The sequence below is a fragment of the Oryzias melastigma genome, linkage group LG9 (genome assembly GCF_002922805.2).
Source record: "Oryzias melastigma strain HK-1 linkage group LG9, ASM292280v2, whole genome shotgun sequence".
NCBI lineage: Eukaryota > Metazoa > Chordata > Actinopteri > Beloniformes > Adrianichthyidae > Oryzias > Oryzias melastigma.
In genome coordinates this window covers 4,795,952-4,812,636 of record NC_050520.1, presented here as the reverse complement: position 1 = coordinate 4,812,636, position 16,685 = coordinate 4,795,952, and the positions used below count along the sequence as shown (strand labels likewise).

General features: G+C 38.1%; 3 protein-coding genes across 5 annotated transcripts; 2 read left to right on the top strand and 1 right to left on the bottom strand.

Moving 5' to 3' along the window:
- Nucleotides 1-5,549: 5,549 nt before the first annotated feature.
- Nucleotides 5,550-9,009, bottom strand: hint2 (histidine triad nucleotide binding protein 2). Of its 2 annotated transcripts, none has more exons than XM_024275566.2 (5): nucleotides 8,775-9,009; nucleotides 8,483-8,614; nucleotides 8,303-8,407; nucleotides 6,014-6,082; nucleotides 5,550-5,934 (listed from the first exon to the last, which is right to left on the bottom strand). In XM_024275566.2, exons 1-5 carry the CDS (start codon nucleotides 8,856-8,858, stop codon nucleotides 5,932-5,934), a joined length of 393 nt encoding a protein of 130 aa, XP_024131334.1. In that variant the 5' UTR covers nucleotides 8,859-9,009; the 3' UTR covers nucleotides 5,550-5,931. The 2 variants fall into 2 exon arrangements, with proteins under 2 accessions (XP_024131334.1, XP_024131333.1); XM_024275565.2 differs by having other exon boundaries at nucleotides 5,738-5,934; nucleotides 6,010-6,082; nucleotides 8,775-9,007.
- A 409-nt stretch (nucleotides 9,010-9,418) lies between these two features.
- Nucleotides 9,419-12,075, top strand: mrps30 (mitochondrial ribosomal protein S30). The gene is made up of 5 exons (XM_024275562.2): nucleotides 9,419-10,069; nucleotides 10,436-10,581; nucleotides 10,842-10,947; nucleotides 11,307-11,483; nucleotides 11,609-12,075. The coding sequence occupies exons 1-5, from the start codon at nucleotides 9,478-9,480 to the stop codon at nucleotides 11,866-11,868; spliced, it is 1,281 nt and encodes a 426-aa protein (XP_024131330.1). The 5' UTR covers nucleotides 9,419-9,477; the 3' UTR covers nucleotides 11,869-12,075.
- A 1,345-nt stretch (nucleotides 12,076-13,420) lies between these two features.
- Nucleotides 13,421-15,373, top strand: LOC112148440 (EF-hand calcium-binding domain-containing protein 1). 2 transcript variants are annotated; one of them, XM_024275564.2, is made up of 6 exons: nucleotides 13,421-13,573; nucleotides 14,111-14,269; nucleotides 14,425-14,529; nucleotides 14,628-14,773; nucleotides 14,876-14,980; nucleotides 15,057-15,373. In XM_024275564.2, exons 1-6 carry the CDS (start codon nucleotides 13,459-13,461, stop codon nucleotides 15,105-15,107), a joined length of 681 nt encoding a protein of 226 aa, XP_024131332.1. In that variant the 5' UTR covers nucleotides 13,421-13,458; the 3' UTR covers nucleotides 15,108-15,373. The 2 variants fall into 2 exon arrangements, with proteins under 2 accessions (XP_024131332.1, XP_024131331.1); XM_024275563.2 differs by having other exon boundaries at nucleotides 13,437-13,573; nucleotides 14,090-14,269.
- The last annotated feature ends 1,312 nt before the right edge of the window (nucleotides 15,374-16,685 follow it).

Below are 16,685 nucleotides of genomic sequence, written 5' to 3'. Positions count from 1 at the left end.
GAGGGGGGGGGGGGGCATTCATGGATCCCACAGAGGGGTTAAAAAAATGTTGATAAAACATTTATCAGTTAAAATTTTGCTCTTCATTATCAAATGTGCACCATGGAGAAGGGATTCAATCAGATAAGTTGTCAGATGAGACTTTGCCCCATAAAAGAAGAGCTCCTCAACATATCTAGAACATCTGAGGATGCGCTTGTGTTTTTTTTTTTTTTTTTTATCCAAAATTCCCTTATCATTTTTCAGCTGAGTCAGCAATGTTCTGTTACTAAATATGGAGTAAAGTTTAACTGTGGTGACACACAGTTACCTCACTCTGACTGTAATAAGGCCAGTGAATCATACCACCCGCTCACACCACAACTGCCCCCTCCACACCTGCTCCTCCCAGGGGGAAGTGAATGGTTAGAGAGGACCTTCACAATAAAGCACTCGTCCCAAACCAGAATTCAAACAAACGCTTTAACACCAACGGGGGTTTGAATGCACTTTACTCTCTGATAAGGCACAGTTACAGCTGCAGTTATCAGATTTTCAACTTGATTATTCACAAAAGCTCCATAACGTTTTAGATATCCTTTTCACAAAGTAGTTTTTTATAGTAGGAGGTTCATTACTGAAACTTTTGCAGTGAGATTGTGTCAGGAAAACGACTTCACCACATCTAAGTACTCAATTAAAATCTGTTCAATAACCAGTGCCTATTTATACTGCCTCAAGGTGCCATGCAAAGAATGAAATATACCTCAAACCCCGCAAAAATAAGAGTTAACAGTCCAATTCTCTTTAAATAACTCAAGATTTTAGTCTGATTTAGTCCAGACCATAACAGTTAGGCTAAATCATAATAATTTTATTATAAAGGAATAACTTTCAATATCAAATTGAGAAATGTGGAAAGTAAAATCATAATTTAACTGATGAAAAATGAAAGGATTTGTAACCAGAAACAAATTCATTGAAGGAGCCACAACCAGAATGAGACAATCGAGTACAAAAACAGAAACAGGACTAAAAGAGACAAAGAAGGTACAAAACAAACAAAAATCCATAAGAACATCTGTTTTGAGATAAATGTTAAACAGGAAGGAGGCAATAAGGAGCAAAAATATGCTTTTATCATTAGAAAATGTGAAAACTATGCACTTAATGCACTTAATGCTACTATATGGTGCATAAAAGGCTTAGATTAAACCAAAATACATTAAAGGTGGTTCAAGATTAATTCATTGTGTTTTTTTTGAGAAACACAGGATTAAAAATAAATAAATAAAAATAAAAAACTTTTTACATGCACCGTTCTGTAACCGGAGGATCATGGCTCTTTTATTCCTCCATTATAGCCAATAGCTTTAAAGAAAAATGCTAATTGTTTAAATAAAAAATAGATTTGTGGTTTGAGATTTTTTTTTTTAGTTAGATATTTTTTTTATGTTTACATTTTGTCAAATAACTGAGAAAATTGTGGTAAAAGTTTGTCTTTTTATCATTTATTAGAATTAGATTAAAACACATATTCTCATCTTCTCCTGCACAATAGGGTCTGGCTGATGTTCAGAGAATATAATTGTCTTTATGGTTAAATAAAAATAGAAAATTAAAATAATAATAATAGAAAATCCCACGTTTGACTTGCATTTTTATTTAAGTAAATCAGCTGCAGGAGGAGGATTTTCAGTGACACAGGGTGGCTTTTATTTTGAAAGGAACTTGCAATCCCTAGCTTGAAAAAGCTAAAATTGCTAAACATAGAAAACAAAGCTCTGTCATAACTCAAATAGTGTAAAAGAAGATGAATAAAGGTTAAAGGTTGCTGACCCCTGCTTCCTCTCACTGATGAAGGTTAACAGACCCGTTTTGAGTGGACAGAAAACAACAAGATAAAGTTATCAGTTTGTGCATGTGGAGTGTACCCGCAGATAAGAGTCGTGAAGAACAGCTTCTCCTTTCTGCAGAAGTAAAGCAGTGATTTACGATCAGAACACGTTCTACTTGTTCTTCAGGAGCACTAAAATCAAACGTTACCAGGGGTGTTCTCTGTGTTTATGTTTTGTCTTCTATTCACAAGAAGCCATTTGGTTTAATGGAATTTTATCTTTTTAGATGATGTGGTGCCATTTTTAAAGGCGCCTCCAAATCTAGATCTTTAAAAGTATTTAAATGCCAGCTTCTATCAAAGTGAAGATCTTCTGGGCAAAAATGAGGTCAGGTTTGGCAAACATTGACGCATAAAATCTAAAGTAAAAGAAGAATGTAGATCGTAAGTGTGATACCATTCAAAAGTTGAAAACAAACTAATGCTGTTGCTTTGCCAAACCAATTAAAGAGAAATGTTGCAGTTATATTTTTGTCATTTCTATTCTAATGCGTCTTTAGAAAAATGTATTGAATAAAAATGTTTTACTTAGTTATATGAATTATATCCAACTGAAAATACGGACAGATAATAGACTCACCTCAATTTGTACGTGTGTAGCGTAACTTTGGATTTGTGTGTGCGAAATTCTTGATTTGTAACTCATACAATACATTTTGTGCATAAGTACAAAAGTATGTAATGAAAAGAAATACAAAATAAAATTTGCACAGCATAAAATTACAACAGCTTGAAACTAACTACACACAAATCTTTAACATTTAGGCACAAATCTGATGTGCGAAAGTGGGAAAATGTCAAGTTTCACCAGATATTATTCACAATTTAAGATTAAAGCATCTGAAAAGAAAACTCGGACGACCCACATTCTAGCAGCATCTAAACGCATCATTTACACACAAATCTTGGAGACGTGAAAAGAGTCTCACATCAAATTTGTGCGTATTTTTTAAAGATTTGTGCATTTATTTAGTTTTAAGCTGTTGTCATTTTAATTTGTGCATGTGTAAATTGTGTAAATAAATTTGCTTTATTTCATTAGTTTGTACTTTATGCACAATATGTATTGTATGAGTTACAAATCAATAATTACACAGGCACAAATCCAAAATTATGCTCACAAATCAAGAATTACGCACCCAAAAATCTATGTGAGTCGTTTCTCTCCACAGAAAACACACCGCAAAACTGAAAGTAAAACTTTTGTAACCTGTTTTACAGTTTTCCTGCGCTCACAGACTTCTCCAACATATCAACTAATTATTGAGTTCTTTTAAAAACATATTTTAAAACACGATTTGTCCCCTTAAGGATAGTTTTCCTCAGAACTTCAGGTGTATATTTTATTTTTACTCACTTTTACGCACAAGCATTTGGGGGAAGCGCTTCTTTTGACAGCTTGTGCGTAATTTGGTGACAGCGCGTTGATGTTCCGCCTTCTGTTTGCTTTATTCGTCTCTCATCAGGTCGTTAATATTTGAAACGGCTCGTTGTCTGCGACGATCTATACGTTTTGGTTAAAGAAATGCTGTTTGCGTTCCTCGCGCGCTTGGAGAGCTTCTCATCCCTGAAGTGCCTTGATAAGGAGGCGCGCGCGCGATCACGTGAGCGGAGGGGCGCGCGGGTGAGGTCACGGACGGCAGCAGATGCGCTCTGCTTCTCCAGAAGCAGTCCCCCCACAGTGGGTCGTTTTTGGCTTACCTAAGGGGCTGGGCTGGCGCAGGTAGATGTGCGGCTTTGCAGAACAGTTCCACGCGCGTGACCAAGTTCCTCAAACTGAAATGTTGTCAAGCTTGGCAGTCTGGTTCAGGTGTTCTTCTGGTTTGTTTTTATAACAGCCTTTGTTTCCCCTTTTGTTTGACCTTGCAGCTCGGTCTTTGATTGTTCCCTCCTGTCTCATGTTTCGTGTGTTTTAGTTCTGTGAGTTCTTGTCAGGCCATTGACCCACTCACTGTATGAATACCAACTGCCTTCCCTTATTTATTCCATTTGTTTTTTGTCATCAAGCCAAAAGCTTTGCCTGAGGTGACATTTGAGAATTGCCAGTTCTGCCACTCAGTTGGAAACGCCTACAGACTCCAAAAACGTTCTTTGTTGTTTCAAGAATTTGGCCACACACCGCTGGCAGGCCTGTAACCTTTAAAACCTCAGTGTAAAAAAATAAATAAAAAGTTTTGCAGCTGCAAGTATGACAATCAAGAAAGTAAAGGTGAAATTTTGCATTCATATTCTTCACCCTAAATTAGTCAAAATAGCTTAAAAAAACAAAGATTTTAAGTTAATAAGAATCGTATTTACTTACTATCTCCAAAAGTATCAACAAAATATGCACATATTTGTGAAAGTTGTCTATCTTTAAATATTGCCTATTTATTGTAATAAATGTTTTGTAATGTATGCTTTGCAATGTTTTTTTGTAATGTCTATGCCGCCTGGCATTCTCATTGTACCTATCGTGCATTGTTGTACTATGTGTTTTGGACAATAAAGTTTTTTTTTAAAAAGACCTGGCAGGTTTCTGCGTTTCCTCCACATGCCTCACTTTCAACACAGCACAAAGTTGTCCAGGGGTTTGATTCTCGCTTGGGGTAACAAGAGGTAACTATTTCAAATCCCGGACGAGCCCCCAATATTTGTTATGTCCCCAATTCCCCCCCATAGTGGCCCAAAAAGGACGCAACATAAAAATGATTTCCCAGTCACAGCACACAGCTGGAGTATTTCTTCAGAGGTCTTTGGTCTTCAGAGTGGACCAAGGCTTAAATAATCACCAAAACTACCTAACAAAAACCCAAAACTTACCTAACAAAACAAAATAAACCAAGACAACAACTAACCTCCGTGACATAAAGGTGTTGACTGAACTTTTCCTTGAGTTGGTATTTTATCACAGTGGAGGGGTTCATAAGAGCTCTGGGCTTTTTTCTGTAATGATGCACGATGTTCCAGTTTTCAAATTAAAAGACTTATTGTTGCAGAAACTGAAGATCTGGTTGCTGCCCCTAATTATAGTGACAAAGGTTTTAGCTTGGAGCCAGGCCAGACAAGTGTGTAGTGTCTGGAACACAAAAATGTTTTCATATTCATGCATGTAAAGAAAAAAAATCAACAAATTTTTGTAATTTTTTTGCTAGTTATATATTTTCTTGTTCTTTTTTCTCTTTAAAATCAACTTATAAATGAATCTTTTCATGGAAGTTCCTCAATATTTTTCCTTATTTTTGTTTATAGCAAATATGAAGTTTATTTTTGTATCAATGTAAGCATTTTAAATGAAATTGTACTTATTTAATTAAATTAGTCACCTGATTTGTATGGTAACCTGACACTTTCCTTCTGATGTTTGAAGCAGGAATTTATGGTAGAGAAATTTGAACTGTCAATGATTCTGAAGAAGCAAATAAACAGCATTCTCAAAGTAATGCATCAAAAAATGATTATGAATCTACCGCAAATGCGAAAGAACGGAGAAAGTTGAAAGCAAACATGAGGTTTGAGAACGAAGTTAGACTTTCTTTTTTAATAAAAGACCAGCATCAATAAATCTTTATTATTGTTGTTATTTGATCTCACAAAAAAATGTAATATTTTCATTTAGTATCAAAAACACTGGAGCTAAAAATAAAATTGGATCAACTGGTTAAAAAACAATTAAAAGTCAACAACCACAGCCATTTTTGTTGCAGCTCTAAGTGCACATAACCTTTGACCTTTTAGGCCTTATAATATCTAAACATCTTTAACAACATAATTTAAGTCAAAAATAGAGAAAATGCAGCATAAACCCATTTTCTTACTGTTGATTGACATTGTTGTTGCTTGCTGTTAAGTATTGAAATGTGTTGGAAAAGAAAGACCGTCTTCATTTGCAGCTGGATTTATTTTCACTTTTGCATTTTTACATTTTTTTCTTCACAATTTGACGCTCCAGTGACATCTTAAAAGAGAGGCGTCTGGAAGTGAGAGTCATCCTGGAGGCCACGTCATCTGTCTGCCCCCCAGAACGTGGACGTGGAGGTGGTAGACCGACTGGGCGCCGTGCTTCCCGTCATTGATCACTAAAAAAATTCAGGAGAGCCGTCAGACGTCGTCACCGCAGGGTTAAAACATGGAGAACGGATGGAAGGGCTCACCCACTCGGTACCCGTCACTCAGAGATTCCTGCTTCGCCATGTTTTTAGCGACAACCAGCAGATGTCCCAGCAGCTGAAAGACGGGAGACGAGAGGCGTAAGAGTCCGCTTCTCTGGTTCTGTGAGTTTGATCAAAAGCAGAACTGGACTGGATCCTCTCTGTGACGACATCTGGACTTTGGAGGAAACTGTGCTGACCTCATGTTGGACCTGAGAACTACGGAAACGGGACGACACTGATTCAAAGCATCAGTGAACCCCGTCACTCTGGACGGTGACACACATAAAGCTGTCTGAACTTGCATATCTGTGAAAACAAACTATATTTAAAGGAAGAGCAAACATGACCTTTGGAAAAAAAAAAAAAATCAGCTTCAATCTATTTTTAAAGTCCTAAAACGAGCAGGTCTTACGAAAGACGTTCGACCTGTTTTTCTGGAAAATTGCTGCTGTGTGATTCTTCTACCAGTCTGTCAAAGTTTCCCTTTCTTCTTAACATGATCACTTCTTACATATTTCTCACATATGAATGACCCAGTTAGCAAAACAAATGTTAAAGCACAATATATTTAATTTAGCTTAAAACTCCACTTCGATCATCTTTTGGTCTATTTTTAAAGTGTTCCCAGTGCTCTTTTAATTATGATTTTGCTGTTTTTAGCCAAAATTCAACAACCTGTGGACATATTTCTGAAGGAGTTGACTTGAAATTCACCTCTGGGTTGTGGGCGGGACTGTTGGCCTACTTCCTGGTTTTTGTATAAGTAATATATTTACACAAACGCCTGACAGTTGAAGGCTCTGCCTCTTATTTTGTTTGCATATACATGGAAATCCTAAAGACTTCTAAAGTTTTATTTAAAAAAAAACATAGTTTTATGAGGTGCTCATATAAAACCAAGCATTTTAAGTTTTAAAATGTACTTTATAAACATAATATTTAAGTTAATTAAATTAAAGAAGAGATCCTTTCTACATGTCCTCATCAGAACATGTTAAGGATCAGTCTGATAAAAGTCAAACTAGAATTTAGGTTAATACGTAATAACAACAATAGTTAGCCTTAGATGAACTTAAAACTTATGCGGACAATGCAGCAATGTGCATCTTGGATGAACGTAAATTTGCTCAAATTCGGACACCATAGCAAAGCTTCTTCCCCTGCTCATGGACACGGCTGCTCTGCACTGAGATACGGTCAGAAATATGGAGCCATCTAATCCTGTTCACGCTCCAAAGCAGCTTTTTGAGCACACAACGTCTGTGCATGATGACAAATCCAGAGCAGTAATGACCCACAATCAAAATAAATTGTTTACATTTACCACAATCGGATAAACAATCGGTATAACCCATCCATCTCGATCAGAAGTAAGTTCTGATCCACATGAGTTCAATCGGGTCAAAGTATTCTGAATGGCGTGTTTACATCATGAAGCATTTTTATTCTGATCAAGTGTTTACTACGATTACTTGTGTCCATGGAAACACAGCTACTGGTGTGGAGAATCCCTATGAGGAAAACGATTGAAATAAGTGAAAAAAAGAAATTAATTCATAAGTAAACCTTAATGTGGGAAATTTAAAAAATCATCACAACAGCCCTAAGGCCAGATGCTGCTCATCTCAGAAGATCGTTCTCCTTTAACTGACCAGATTGACGAGATGAATGAGAGGAAGAGTGCTAGAAAAACAGTCTGAGCCATTTAATTCTCATTAAAATAGCTTGAAAAAACTTTTTTTTTAAACGCCTTTGAAGGTCTTATTTATGTTAAGACAAACAAATAGACACACTTGCTGTTAGTTTTGATTATTTAACAAGAGTTCATAACACCAGAAGTCTGAATCTGCACATATCGGAGTAACTTTACAACACTATTTGTGTGTCACTAAAGGAAGAAGAAGATGGAGATGAGAAAAAAGGTCAGGACTCATTTGACTCAATTTAGGTCAGAGGTCATGATTCAACAGTCAGAAAGAGACTAGTAGACAAACAGTTTCCACTATGTCCCCAAATTGTGAGATTTGCAACAGTAGAAAAAGAAGAAGTAGTCCCTCCCTGCTTGTCCACTGTGAACAACATGGATGTGTTTAACACGTTCTTGAACGCGAGTGAAATCGTCAGTGTGTATGAAGCTTCACAGCTAATCCTGATCTAAAAAAACTGCTTAAACTTCAATGCAACAATCTTAAGAGTAAAGCAACAAGCCTGAGGCTCAGAATGTCTGAATGTTTAAAACATAAATGAAGATTTCAAATCTAACTAGATAAAACCAAGACCTAAATCAGGTTACCTCAGCATCAGTATCTTCAGCTGCACTTATTCGTGGGATAGGGGTCCTGGGAATGACCAGGAAGTGGACGGGCGCCTGTGGGCTGATGTCTCTGAACGCCAAACACTAAAATAAACATTTAAGAGTGACTATTCAGATTTATTTGATGATATCAGATGCGTTACTGGTACAATAACTTACCTTTTCGTCCTCATAAATAATATCTGCAGGAATGCTTTTGTCAATCACTTTGGAGAAGATTGTTTGAGCTGGGACTCTTTTGCTTGCCTCCTCTGCAAGTTTCACCTCATCGCTTTTTGTGCAAAGAGTTTTCTAAAAATAGAAAAAAAAAAGGTAAAATAATATTGAGAAATGCATCACTGCAGTGTTTTTTCCCCCACTGGGTGCACAGCACGGGTTTCCCACGCAGCTAGAAAGATGACAAACAACAACAACAAAGATCAGAAACAGGTTAGTTTTTAGAGCAGCTAACCTTAGCTTGGCAAACACGGTGGACACGGATGAGCTGAAGCGCTCTGCACCCAATCTGTGCTCGTAAAACATTACACAAACTCATGGCAGATTATTTTACTTTAAAAACCCCTCCACTCAAACCGTAAAGGTTATTTTGGGGGACAAAAACACGGCAATTTAGGCACAAACTTCTCTCTTGACCATAGCTTTAGAGCTTGGGTTGATGCTGCCTTCAAAGACATCACGTACATATTTAAAATTCACGTTCCATAATGGAACATGCCTTTAGAACCGTGTACATTTTCTACAGTTAATTTAAAAAAAAAAGTGAAAAATTTTATAATTTATTTTAATTATTTTTATCATAAAACATATCTTAGGTATTGGAAACGACACGTTAAGGTTTCTGAAATCGAAATTTACGACGCTATCTCAACAACACAAAGTGGACATATATGACGTATGTGTATTGGGGGTATGTTCAAGAGCAGCCATGTTTAACGGCCTTCAACATGTTTTTTACCACTTCTAAACACCTTAAAGTTATCTATTCTAAATTTAAAGGACCATGAAAAGAACAATTTAATCATTAAATTATCAGAAAGTACAAATTAATTTTATTAAACGCATAACAAGTACATGTTTTCCCAACAGATGGTGGCGCTATGAAGAAATACAGTCAGTTTAAGGGTCAGTGACCCGGAAGAACAAACTCGAGAAACATGGCGACCCGCTGCAAGCTGCCCTTGTTGTTCCCCAAAAGCTTGCTTAGGAACCAGCGGTTTGTCCACACCGAGGCTGCCGTCACGACGCCTGCGTATCCGCCTGTAGTCGCTTCTCTTACCGCTAAGAGTAAATCCGCCCGGCTGCGGCAGATCGATGAGCGGGTTCAGAAGATACGCGCCTCTCCGGTGGAGGAAAAACTGTCGCTCATCACCCGCATCCAGCGGAGGAAATTTGTGGTCTATCCGCAGACTTTCGCTCGGAACGCGGATCGATGGTACCAGCACTTCACCAAGACGGCGTACATCCCAGGTTTACCGGAGAAGTTCACTCTGGGCACCGCAGAGGGGAGCTCTCCCTCGCCCGCGGATCAAACAGAGATCCCGGGCATTGACGGTGATGCGTTTGCGGAGATCCGCGCCCTGGTCACCCGTGTGATCCTGCAGCACCACTGGCACATGAACAAGAAGCGCCAACCTGGCGTTTACAAACACCAGGAGCAAGTGATGGCTCCTTTTCTCAAAAACCTGGTGACTGAACTAACCTACAGTTTAGCAAAACACAACCCGCTGCTCCTGTCCTCCAGTCTCGGTGAGTAAACGAGGGGAAATTACGGGACGTGAACGCATCACCGTTTTAATCGAACAATCTCGATTTTAAAACGCAGAAGATTTTCAAAATAAGAGCAAAGTTTTACCCCCTCCTTGATGCAATAAAAGAGAGAACTATATTGTTGTTCTTTCTGTAAATTCTCTGGCTAAGCTACTGCTTTCTTGAACCTTCATTAAATAAGAAAAATAAAGAAAAAAATTAAATTAATAAAATAATTAGCTTTAAAGTACAGCGATTCAATTGATTTCCTGAATCGGTTTATACAAATTTTAGTTTTTCTCTTCATCACTGTTTATTTTTACTTTTTTTAACTTAATGTTTTGTCTCATGTTAGTTTTCTGTCAGATTTCAGTCCACAGGTGAACTTTTACTGGCGGAGAGGGCAGAGAATTATCCCCAAGGGCCACCGCAAGGGCCGGCTAGAGCCCCTCCGGTTTCAGATTGACGACAACCCTAACAGCCAGATCAGGATAACTCAGCAACTGCCACAGGTAACAGCCACGCTCACAGGTGATGACATCAGAACATAATCCCATCAGACAAAAAGAAAGTTCCCAAGTTTGTGGAGAAAAAAGAGAAATGCCTCCATGAACAAATGTGAGCAAAAGTGCAGGAGTGTGTTGAAAATGAATAATCACCATTTCAATTCTAAATGAAATTAAACTTTCGGAGAATCATCTCAAATAAAAGCAGACAAAAGCTACAGACTGAACTCTTATCAGCCAATAAAAGCATTTTTGTTCCTTTAAAGTTTAATCCAATGGAGGCGTCTTACACGGCTGACGTTCCCGTGGTTCTTCAGGCTCCAAACCTGATGCCCCTCTTCAGGAGACAGTACGACAACAACATCTTCACAGGTAACAAACAAAAAAATAATGATGCTGTTTAAGGCAACTGAAGTTAGACCCTTCTGGTCACCAGGGGGCGCCAGAATGCAGCAAGTGTGCCTGCTTTCTTCTGGTTATAACTAAGGGTTATTTTCACCTTAAGACAGGAAAAACTAAACCAGATCAGAGGTACCTGCTGGCTGGTTTGATAAATAATCAGATCGTCTTTACAACAAAACCACCATCCAACCTGTTAATGTTCTCAGCTGCTTTATGTCTTCAACCCAAAGACATTTCTAGCTGAGTCTGACCCAAAGGTTCTGGTGAAGTTCTGGAAGTTTTTGTTGCATCAGGTCAGATTTTGAATTTCTTCTTGGTCGTGTTAACAGGTGCAAAGCTGCCTGACCCAGCATGCTACGGTCACACTCAGTTCCATTTGGTACCCGACCGGTACCACAGAGACCGGATGATGAAGCAGCAGCAGTCTGAACAGGTGGAGATCTTCCTGAGAGCCAACGCCATTGCCAGCCTTTTCTCCTGGACTGGAGCTCAGGCCGCGTACCAGGGTAAGTTCTCCGTGCAGGAGACGCCTCTTCCTGCCACTTCCACCATGGGGGTTTAGTTTCTCCGGTCCTGAAAGTCAGTTGAGGATTGAACTGCTGCTGATCGCTTCCTTTTCATCTTTGTGCAGGTTTCTGGAACCACGAGGACGTTTGCAGGCCCTTTGTGTCGCAGGCTGTGATCACAGACGGTCACTTCTTTTCTTTCTTCTGCTACCAGCTGAACACTGTGGCCCTCTCTGTGGAAACGGACGCTAACAACCCCAGGAAGAACCTTCTGTGGGGCAGCCAAAGCCAGCGGCTCTTCCAGACCGTGGAGGACGGAGAGGTGCTGGGTCTGGACGACGGCGTCATCAAGCTTCTGGTTCAGTTCCTCATGAACCAGCCGTAGAGTCCAGGAACATCTGTTCTGAAGGTTTTGTTTTTCAGGGCTGTTAAACATGTAAAAAGTTTAATGTTGACATTTATTCTGAAAAATAGAAAATTATCTATGGTTGCTGCCCTCTGGTGGCCACATGATGTATTACATCCAGGAGAATGGAAAGGATTTTCAAAATAAAACAATTTCCAGACTATATTTATTAAAAAACAAAAAAAATTCAGGAAAAAAAATAATTTTCGTCTTTTATTGGATTTCATTCAGTAAACTGAACTCCTGTAATATTACTGAACTCACTCGATACATTTTGATCATTACAAACGTAGGTGTCAAAGTTCAGCTGCTCAAAGATGTGACTGACATACTTGGGAGAAAAACTAACCTAAATAGCTGAATAAAGAATATCTACTATTAAAACTTCCGTACGGTTTTTATATTAATCTGATCGTCTGGATTGACCAAAGTGTGATAATCATTGGGAGTCCAGTGATCAAATGTGATGAACTTTTCGCCAAATCCAAAATGCAGAGTGACATAAAAATAATCTGATGTTCTAGAGCAGGGGTAGGCAACCCTGGTCCTCGAGGGCCACCAACCGTCCTGCATGTTTTCCAACCTACCCTGCTCTGTCATGTTCTTTTTGGATGGAGACACCTGAACCAGGTGATCAGTCATGACATGGATTTATTTAAAATAATCACAAAAATATTAAGTGTGTAATTAAACATGTCAATATTTAATAAAAATTCAATTCTTGCATTGAAGTTTGCATTAAATTTCGGATAACTTATTTTTCTGAAATTTAGGGTAAATCTTCACCGCTATTTCATGAAAATGTCAAGCAATATTGGTAATGTCCAGCCGTGATCCGGATGTCAGCTTGGACGAGGAAGTGAAGATCTTCATGGACAGAACTTCCTCCAAAAACCTGATGCTTTCTCCTTCCAGTTCACCAAAGACGCTTTTATCTAATTATCTAATGTTTATTGACATTGCTGTGACCAATACATTCAGTCATTGGTTTCTCAGAGCAGAATCCTTGAGAAAATAATGAAAGCTAACATCAAAATGCTCTTTCATTGATTTACAATCCTTTACAACTGAGGTCACATTTATGTGGTCACGTCTGTGTTTGTGATGTATTGTCCTCCACTACATGAAAAAAGCAAAACAATAATATTAATATTTTTTTTAGGTTTCTAATGGTGGCTTTAACATATTTGTTCAAATGAAATGAACTTCTATAATTTACTATTTTAAATATCCACCAGATAAACATGATATCCAGAGAAATTACACGTGCATTCCCGTGCCCTCCAGCAGAGGGCAGTGTGAGCCTTCCACCCAAAACGGGAAACGACTTTCCTTCAAAATAAAGTCTCCTACCGAAAACAGGAACTGATTTTCCTTCAAAATAAAGTGTGGCCAATTGTTCTGGCTTTGTGGAAAAATTCTAAGCTTGACTAAAAAAATTGATATTTCCCGACAACGACATTGTATAATATAGTGTGCTTTTAGAATTGATTTACATGTTTAATCTAATTCCCTCCTCTGGAATCGTTCGACCCGACGTGGTGACGTCAGAGGTTTATACGTGTTGTCATGGTGAAGCAGTTTAAACCGAACTCTTCATCACCATTTCAAGCAAGGATGTCGTCTACGAATAAAAAAGTGATGCAGGCCCTCGCGGAAACAATCTCACAAAAAGTGGAACACTGTGAGTATAACTTTTAATTCTTTCAAATGTTTAATCAGTCGTGTGACCATAAAAAAGTCGAAAAATGTCACAACATTAGCAAACTTTTTTTTTGAGCAAAACTTTATATCAACCTATCAACAGAACAAAAATTGAAAGAACAGAGTCGATGAGAAATAAAATCATGGTTATACCACATTTAAATTATATTTTTCAACAAGTAGTTCGATGTATATATATATATAAATTAAATTCCAAGTTTTCATAACTTTAACATTATTTACATTCTTTTTAATTTCACAAATGAAAAGAGGGTTTATGTGGGTACATTTACATGAATGTATATGTAATTTGACCAAAAGAAAAGTTTAATTGAGTAAATAGACATTGTTTTATTTTCAATATTTAAGAAAAATTAAAAATAATGTTCTTATAGCAAAAAGAAACACCATGAAGAATAATTTTTTTCCAGCATGTTTATTACACTTGTCCAAAATGTTGCGGTATATGAACAAGTCCAAAACTAATGTTTACCAGTTTCCGCTTTGTCATTTGTAGTCAGTAAGAAAGAGGTCGAATGTCTTATCCGGAAATTCAACACACTTCTGGAGGCGGAGAAACATCCTGACAGTTCTGTTCCCGGTCTGGACAGAAACAGGTTCAAAGACGTCCTACACAACCTCTTCGAGTTGACCGATGACTTCATTTTGGATAGAGGTACTATTAATATTACGTTCAAATTCTTTTTTAAAATTTTCCTCACTTTTTAACTTATTTTTTAATTGCTCGGTGAAAATAGGAAATTAATTTAAGCAGTTGAAAACAAAGCTTTATCTGAATGTTTACTGATTTTTTTGGTCAAATTTTCTCAGTTTTTAAGGTATTTGATAAGGACAATGATAGCTTTGTCTCTGTGGAGGAATGGATCCAGGGGCTGTCTGTCTTTCTTCGAGGAACGCCGGATGAACAGATTAAATGCAAGTTCTCCACACCATGTTCCTTTTTGATCTTCAGCTCTCCTTCACATATAAATGTTCATCCATCCAATAAACCCACTCTTTTCTTACCGCTACAGACTGCTTTCAAGTGTACGACTTGACAGGCAGCGGATTTATCACAAAAGACGAGATTTATCTCATGCTGAAGGACAGTCTCCCCATGGAGCAGCAAGATGAGGAGGACGAGATGAACGAACTGATAGAAATCGTCCTCAAAATGATGGTGAGATGTTGCCCTCCATCTGCCTTCTTCACACTATGATTGTAGGAATACTATTTTGACGTGTGCAGATTTATTTCACTATTGCTTCCTGTGATTCAACAGGACTATGACAAAGACGGCAGGCTGTCTTTTGAAGATTTTGAAAAGTCTGTGAAAAAGGAAGACCTAATCCTTGAAGCCTTTGGAAAGTGCCTGCCCAACTTCAGGGTAATCACAACTAAAAGATGCTGACCTTAAAAATAGAACAAGCATCTATTTATATTGCATTTTCCTTTTTTTTTAGACCAAGAAGAAGTTTGAGGAGCAAGTACTGGAAAAGCAGCAAGACGAATAAACAAACACATTCAATGTTCAACTTTGACACTTTTAAGAAGCCAAAAATCTGAAATGTTTTTCTTTGTGGGATGATTTTTATTTTTAATTGACAATTTTAATGTAAACATGGATAAATATGTGACTAAAATGGCTTGAATCATATCCGGCGATGTGGCTTAACCTTCTTCTCCGCTGGTTTGAAGTCTGGAACTGATGATGCCATAAGCATGAATAAAATGAGTGAGAACGACTTGCACCATAATAAAGTTCTAAATATTAACAACATATTAAAAGACTACCTGCTTCATTGTGCTCCTGATCAGATTTACTGTTGTGTTTAGTGACTCATCGTTCATATCCAGCTTATGTGGGTTCGGGCAGTTTTGGTCCAATCAAAGAGTGATTTCCAGAATCAGTCATTGGCTGTTCTGTGGCCTCCTCTATTTTTTTTTTTTTTCCTTTTGCAAATGTGCGGTTCTTGGAACAAACTTGGCTGCAGGACCTGGGTTTGAGGACAATCGTTTTTCTGATTCAGGGCCCTTTTTTTAAAGAGCTTAAGCTCTCGACTTTCTTCCGTTTTATGTGAGGAGCCCTCATTTTATCTTCAAAAAAGCAAAAGATCTGAGTGTTTTCAGTAAAGGTGAATGGTCCTCTGAATAATGTCCTCTTTTTCTACTCCCGAGCCTCCTTCACCTGCGGCCACAGCGGCCTCCGTGCCTCTCGGTCATCCTGGATCAGATCCTCTAGAAAACATGTATTTTTTCTTCCAAGCTTCACAGTTTTTGGAAATTTTAAAATTGTATCCCTGCATTCTCTCTTCACAAACTGGATGATCACTCTCTTTCTGATGTGGTGCACTGTGTCCACCATGTCTTGCATGTTCCATGGAACTCCAGGTGCAATTTTGGTCAAAATTGCGAAGCCAGTACCAGTGAAATTTTCATTGTCTTTTTTCTCTAGCCCCTTCAAACACGGGTACCACCTCCTCTTGTATCTCTTTTGTTCTTTACATTTTACTTTTGTGATTTTCAGAAAATTCTTGAATATTGAAAATTCCTCAGCTTTTTTTCAAGCATCTCATTTTTCTTTTTGCTTTTTGCTCCACCAACACGGCACCGGGCTCCTCCACCTTCAATTCTTTTACCGGAAAGGCGCTCCAGACCACTCTGGCTTACTTTCACCCCTGGTTATACAGTGAATTAGTTTACCTGCAGCACCCTGAACTGAACCAATGTCTCTCTTAAGGAGCAGACATGGACTGGCCACGAATCATACAAGTTTCTCCTTTTTTTTGTTCTCACAAGTGGTTAACCAAGCCCCTTAGGACGTTCCCCTGTTGGATCAGTTATCACTGTGCCCGAACCATTGACTGTATAGGAAAGACTCTGAACCCTGCCGCAGATGTAGGATCTGATTCAGTTGGTTTATCAGAAGTGTAATGTGAACTGCTGTGGTGTGTCTGCAGCTGGATGCAGAAAGGCATCAGGGAGGAGTCAGAATGTCAATCTTCGTTTTTTAAAAGTTAAAACAAATATTTAAAAAAAATACTTCAGTCTATTTTTCAACAAGTCCAGTTGAGGATAGAACTACTGCTGAT